Genomic DNA, 7,804 nt, shown 5'->3' on the forward strand with positions numbered 1-7,804 from the left:
ATAAAAAGAAGCCGCATAATGAAAACAAAGTCAAACGCCGCCGTAGAGCGTCAGTGTTTACATTGGAAACATTTTGAGGACAAAGCGTGGACGAAAATAAAAAGGATACATACGCGATTGTGAATAAATGTGTAAAAGCAGTAGCAAATAAGAAAAAATAACTCATTGACTTTAACTACACTGTATGAAAAAAATTGAAGAAAGTAAAAAACGAGTGCTCTCGACGTATTTTCTAATTTTTAAAAAATAATTAATATAAAAAGTGCAGCATTATACTGAAGAAAGTCGCGTCTGCATTGAAGTACTGTGAACCACAAAGCAATGGGCACCTTGCACGTCTGCTTCGACGATGTGCCGCGCTACACAAGCGCCACCTCAGCCTTAGCGGCCTCAACGCTGTGCGCTTCCAACTCAACTGCAGCTGCTTATGAGCTACATAGTTTGAATGCCTGCACCGCAAATAACAGCTTGAACGCGACGACAATGACGTTGCACACCGAGCCAAGCAAGGACATGCCGGCCTGTAGCCTGTCGCCTGGTGCCGTCAGCAGAACGCACAGCATTTCACCAACACCACGCTACGAACGCAATATGAGCTTCTTTCAGCAACTCAGCCGCCGCTTTGGACTGCTGCGCTCCAGCGATGACCCAATTTTCAGTGCCGCCGAAGACGATTCGACCGATTCATGCTCATCAAACATCGTTGCAATGCCAACTGTGCAGCGTACAGCCGGTTCAACGTATACGTCATCGCCGCCAAATGGCGGTAACGCGGTAAACGCCAGCAACAGCAATAACAGTGCTGGCGCGCAGTTGGAATTAGGTGACGCCTGCTTGAAGGACGGTCACGGCTCGAGCAGTGAACACATATCGTGCGCTTCCAGCGAGACCAGCAGCACCGCCGACATTGACGAACAGCAGCTACGTTCACCAACAACAACAACTACGAAATCGACAGCAGCCAAAGAGCGACGCAGCAATGCACGCGCCAGCTTCTCGCGGCTGCATCGCCGGTCTACCTCTTCCATACGACGCGCCTTTGAAAATTTCTCGCTATCAACACGTTCGCTATCATGTAGCGGCGCTAACGGCACTACCAGCGCCGACACGCCACACAACGCGTCGCAACACAGCGGCAGCCATAACACGCCCATCAAATCGGCACTGAAATACAACTCGAATGTGGAGCTGAATAGAAAGACACAGGTTAGTGGCACGTCGAATTCGGCAACGAGCTTACACTTGTCATCGGCATCAGCCTCAACTACGTCATCGGCGAAATTGAAGTGCTCGTCCTCAAAAGGCAAAACGAAGCCACCACCGCAACGTATACTCCGGCAACCAGTCTCCTATACATATCTGAAGGGTATATCGGGTCTGCCGACACAACGAGTGCCTCGCAGCGCTGTCTGTTGCCAATACGCCAGGCGTTGAGGGCGAGATGGCAATAGAATTTCATTTACTGTAACTGCAGCAACATTGCCGCCGACGACGTCTGCGGCATTACTTAGGCACCGACAAAGTGTTCATCGTTACATACATACCGAAATTGAAGCATTTGCAAGAGATGCGAAGATACGTTTATTCGACTAGTTGATTGTTCGAGCGTTTATTATTGTTGGTTCGCATTGATGTGACGTATATAATCTTGTATTAGAAGGTTTCTCCCGTTTGCCATGAGTATAAAAATAATGAAAAGTTGAAGGCGAAATAATTATTAGGTACATAAGTCGAGCTATTTATAACTTTCGCAGTAAATATATATGTATAAGCACCAAAATCACACGAACACACACTCGGTCAAACACGTATACGCACTGGCACACAGCGCGCACAGATTTTGTATTTAAGCGTCTTCGGTATACAGGCACTCACTTATAAGTAGTCACAAATTCTCATTGAAATTCATACATAAATTTTTACATAAGCACTTATGCGTCCTTTCATCCTCTTCTGCTTTGTTTTTCGATTGCATCAAAATAATCTGTGATAAATATCATTTTCATATCGGATGTAAAGTCATAGCAATGCCAGCATTGAGCATAATAATTTTCAAAAAAATATATTAAATTGATGAAATCACAAAAATTTAAAACAAGTACATGCACCTTAAAAAACTTTTTATTCTTTGCAGCTAGCATTATATTTATTAAAAACCACATTGCATGCAATATAGCCAGTATTTATAAAATATGTAGCTACTAAAAAATATTAAATTATCTGAAATTAGTTTTCAATAAATTTTCAAAAATTAATATAAGTTTTTTTTAACACATATTTGTAAAAAAGTATGAAAAAATTAAAAATATTTTTTTTTATTAAATAATTTTTTTTTTTTTTTAATAAAAATTCACACGAAGATAGGTAGAAATCTAGCAACTACAAATAAAAAAAAATTTCGGGATCTAAGGAAAATTTGGAATTTTTTTCGAAATGACGATTGCTTGAAGAGATAACAAATTTTATAATACCTCTTTCGACAGTTTCGAATTAACAGAAAAAGTAGAACAAATTGAAGGTTGGCTAAATGGATGGTTCCAGATATAGACAAGTCTAAGACCATTTAAAAATATTAACCAAGTCAGTTCTATGGAACATGAGAAGTCGAAGGTGTAATCTTGAAAAAAACAGTTTCCTGACATACGTTGTATAATGTTCTAGTAAAGTTTTCTTATATTTGTTCCGGCCAAAGCAGTTGGCGTGGCATGTCATCAAAATACCCATATCTCCAAAACCAATTTGAAATTCGAAAAATTCTCTCATAGCCATATACTTGAATAGTTAAACGTTCAAAATAAAAATAAAAAAATATGTTTCTTTCTATACCAGACAGCCACTTAAGAGTTTCCTCAAAAAAAAATTAAATACTTTATTATTACTTACATACACTTTTAACACAAAACTCTGAATTTTTTGGAAAAAATATTTTAAACTCGGCCGTTGCGATGCCATTTTCCGTATCCCCTTGGAAAACCTACGCCTACTTTGGCAAGATAACTGCCTTCAGGATCATCTAAAGCAAAAAAAGTCAAGACCTTCACTTAGAACTTGTACAAAGAAAAACAAACTGAAAGTTTTTTTTTAAGAAATTTTGATTTTTCACAGAAATTTTTACAAAAAATTAATTTTTAAAAATGTAAAAATTTAGCGACATTTTTTTCAACTAATTGTAAACGAAAAAAATTCTTCGTCTAAGTCTTAAGGAATTGTATCTCAAAGACCTGTGTATAATTTCATGAAAATCGATTCAGTAGTTCTCGAAAAAAACGCGTTTAAGGACGGCACACTTAGCCTAGCTAGCTTCGATCGCATAAATTCTCAAGAGTGTAACTCCGAAACTATTACTTAACTTGAATTTAGGACAATATTGTAGAGGTGTTGTAGAATTTAAAAAGACAATATTTTTTTTTTTTTTTTTTTTGGATTTTTTGAAAACCGCAAACCAATGTAACCCCTTAAGTAAAATAAATTGTTTGTGATGACGTGACGTAGCTTCATATTAATACTATAGTGATTAATAATATTGATATTTTTATTTTTCAAAATTTTGAAAATTTGTATTCTTTGTTTTCATCAAGTTTTCTTAAAGTTTGAAAAAATAATATGTTTTTATTCACTTTTTCGAGTTCTTTATTATTACAATATTGTAGTTATAAACATAATATTTTAAGGGGCACACCTACAAAATTTTATTACTATCATTGACCCTTTAAGGGTATATTCACACACATTTTAAGTAAACTGAGTAAACATTTTTAGAATAAATAAATAAATAAACGTCATCTTCAATGAAGTAAATAAGTATTTTTAAGTTATACTCGAACTTCAATGGCATTAAAAAAGAGCTTCTCCCTGCTGCAGTGATTCCACGGTTGAAATCTTAAAAGCAGAAAAGGACAGAACTTGACTTGAGGGCATTTTTGAAAATAGTACCATTATACAAAAAACTTACCTTGCTTTGGACTGGCAAAACCGAAACTGTTAAGTTAATGTATGGAGAAATGGAAATGTATAGGTCAAAGCATTTCTCTACGAGTATTTACTGTAGCAAACGTGTTTAAAGATAAACTAATAGAGTGAGTTGCCTGATCTGCTACATCTTAGAAGCCTGTAAGTAAAAAAGTATTTGAAATATTCCTTAAAAATTTTATAAACTTATTTTTCAAAATATCGTCAGACTATTGAAGTGAAAAATAAAAATTCAAAATTTCACACTAGGTGTGCACCATAAAATATAAAAATAATATATAAGTAATATTTTAATATAAGCAGTTAACAAATTATAAATACACGCAAAATTTTCAAAATTCTGCAAATCAACACCCATAACTGCACTGCAATAGATACAGTTTCAACAAGCCATAAAAATAAAGTTATATACACATTTATATATATTTGTGAAAACGAAATAGTAATCGAGAGTACACTTTAAAAATGGTTATCATAATGTTAATAACAAGCAAATTGACGACTTTATATATTAACAACAATAATATTGCATAGCAAGTCGAGTGAAACGTATTAGAGAGCGTACATACATTAAATATAAAGAAATAAACGCATTTATATTTGCTTTCATATATCTAGGTATATTTATACTGCCAAATATTGAGTGCACTACAAGCAAAAATATATACACAAGCAAGTTTCCAAAAATTATTTAGTTATTACGGTACTTCCGCATGAAAGACATTCGTCAGCATAGAGCTTTCGAAGATTTCTTTAAGAATAACGGCACTATTCTATAGTCCAGTAAAAATCAATAAAAAGCCTTATACTTAAAATCCTCGAATATTGCATTTTTATATTACAAAGGAAATTGATTTAAAATTAAAAAAAAAAATTTTCTTACCAGTGTATTGTAAAGGTAAGTGTCCGCAAATAAGGTTCTGCTTAGTTTATACTACAAAAAAATTAATGATGCTCTGCCTATAAAATGCAGAGAGCCTGGCTACTGTATAAGGTGATGCGGTTTTCCTTTTTTCGTGAACGACGTGAGCTGAGACTTCAGTGTTCACATGGTCTTCTTATTTCTTTGAGATGTGCACTCCATATAAGATTTGTGTCCATTGTCATACCTAGGCATTTCGCAGTATTGTGATTTGGTATTTGCACCACACAGAGCCATATATCTAATATTGTTGTATCTGAAATAAATAGATATCGACTTAGTTTCGTTTAATTTTATTCGCCATTTAGCCGTCCATTAAAATATTATGTTTAACAAAACCACAGTATCATCTACACATGTTGTTGTTATGCAATTGTCAGCGTATGGTAGATCGCACGTAATTAGTAGGTAAAGGATGGATGATGACACCAACTGAGCAACAGCTTTTATTTCCTTTAAATCCGAGTATATATCTCCACGTTTAATTCGAAAACAACCATCCCAAAGGTATTATTTTAAGATATTGTAATATTATTTTGCTTAGGAGCCGCCATGGTATACTTTATCAAAAGCTTTAGAAACTTCGAAGCAGGCGGCCGAGCAAACTTTTTTTTTTTTTTTTTTTTTTTTTTTTTTTTTTTTTTTTTTTTTTTTTTTTTTTTTTTTTTTTTTTTTTTTTTTTTTTTTTTTTTTTTTTTGCAAAGGCATTTTCAATGACTCGAGTTATTCGATGTACTTGGTTAATAATGGAGAGATTTTTTCAAAACCTGATGCACCGATATCAGCATCGTCTCTTCAATTATGTTATTAGACGGCACAGCAAGCAGTTTTTCTAAAGGCTTTAAAAGTATTGGCTGGAGTGATATGGACCGATACGAAGTTAAACCATGCGCTGACTTTCTGGGTTTATTGAACATAATAATCTTTACTATTCTCCAGTAAGTAGATATATTGTAGAATAATATTAGCGTTCAGTATGGCTTTAATTTTACTTATAACATTTTGAGGAAGTTGTTTTAGTATTTCGCTTGTAATAAGATCAAACCCAAGTGGTTTTTTAAACTTAATTGTTGTAAATATTCGGTTCCATTTCTGCGGCATTAGGTATGTCATATGGTTTAAAGGGACTTTCTAGGTATTCCGAAAAAACATTTGTTTTCTCTCTTATATATTTAGTTAAGACAATTTTTCTAGCTGGATATCTTGTTTGTTGTCACGAAATTCACATATTTCCAGCCTAATACCTTGCGATCCGCTAAATTGGTAAAGGCTTTCAAACGTACTTTTTTTCTTTTCCATAAAAATAACAATAACTTAAAAAACCAAACAAAAATACCTTGGTTGCACCGATGATGCAGTAATATTCGCAACTACAAAAGATATCTTAGAAGCGCTTGATTCCGATCATTCAGTTTCTATGCCAGCTATTTACTTTAGCGATCCGATCTAAACCATTTCTGCGAAGATTTTGTTATTGTCTTCATCAAAAAACTGAAAAAGTTTTCCATACTAGCTTTTGATTCCGAAACTCAGTTTGTATATGTACATCGACAATCCCTTCCCATTTGTTTACAATTATTTATGCCCGCTTGTTTGTTCGATTCATCACTCTCCAAATTACAAGCGATCGACAAATTTGCTTTTGTAGTACTTGATATAATAAAGAACAGATATGTCTCTCTTCCCAAAAACGGAATAATATTTTACAGCAAAGCAAAAGCCTTTCAAAACAACTTTTGCTTTCATATAGAGACATATAACAACCAATAAATACTTTGAAATCACTTTGATCCACTTATGGAAAAGTTTGCCACTCAAAAGGCACACAAATAATAAATGCGTGTAGTATTAGAAATTGCGGAAAGGAAAAAGTCTTTGACCACGAATCAAAGCGCATTTAATCCACACCATGATTGTGAGTTCATATTTGTTTTTGGCTAAATCTAAAATGTGGTAAGAGAATGTTCGACGAAAATAATTTTTTATATAGTAACGAATATGTATATATATATATACATATATACATACTTGTACATATACATGTACGATTCAGTTCTATTTCATATCGAGTGGATTGTTGTATTCACGCGGCGAAAACTTTCCACTTCCCAATAAAAGAAAAACTGCAACAATAATAAAATCCATTGACCTGATTTTTCTAAAAATGGAATACGCACACAACTTAATATAAACTGCCCATCTATATGGTTATGTAGCATAATTCAAAACAGATTATTTACCCATAAAGCTGGGGACTCTATAGCAAGCATCATATGTATGTTTGTATACATATATGTATGTAAGCACATTGTGTAGTTACTTCCCAAGCTTGCATAAAAATGGAAATTTATAAGGAGCAAGTGGCTCGGAGGGTCGGAGATGTTTGTAAGCTTTCGCTAAAAGCATACTCGAATATTTAATACATATTTTGATTGGCCCCAGTCATATTTCGATGCAGTGAAATAGCTATAAATGTATGTATATAGGGGAGTGTCTACAATTATTAATATACATACATACGTATATGCATACTCTTTAGCGCTTTGGAATTAAATATAGGATAAAACCAACTGATGTGGTCGACATGCTGTTAATTGTAACATACTTACATTTCTCAACAATGTCTTGTAGAAATTATGCATTATATAATATGTGTGCTTTAAAGTTCACCGTATGAACCGAAAGCATCACCGTGTTCATCGAATAACACAGATCTTATTCCAAGTTTCATCAATATATCTCAAAAAGTATTTAAGTTGTCTCTAGCATGAACAGACGACCGGACGAAAAGCCTAACATTCGAAGATAAATTTTACTTTTGATTATTTGATTTAACCTTAAAGATATCTGAATTAGTTTTAAGAGGTACATATTTCCAAAAATCGATCGTTTTTATTTTGTTTTCTTAATATA

At 33.9% G+C, this 7,804-nt stretch overlaps 1 protein-coding gene across 1 annotated transcript; it reads left to right on the plus strand.

Moving 5' to 3' along the window:
* Window positions 1–212: 212 nt before the first annotated feature.
* On the plus strand, window positions 213–2,046 carry LOC108966978. The gene has a single exon (XM_018930165.1). The coding sequence runs from the start codon at window positions 322–324 to the stop codon at window positions 1,432–1,434; it is 1,113 nt and encodes a 370-aa protein (XP_018785710.1). The 5' UTR covers window positions 213–321; the 3' UTR covers window positions 1,435–2,046.
* Window positions 2,047–7,804: the final 5,758 nt, after the last annotated feature.

Source organism: Bactrocera latifrons, unplaced genomic scaffold (assembly GCF_001853355.1).
Source record: "Bactrocera latifrons isolate USDA-ARS-PBARC rearing strain unplaced genomic scaffold, ASM185335v1 scaffold_172, whole genome shotgun sequence".
Taxonomy (NCBI): domain Eukaryota; kingdom Metazoa; phylum Arthropoda; class Insecta; order Diptera; family Tephritidae; genus Bactrocera; species Bactrocera latifrons.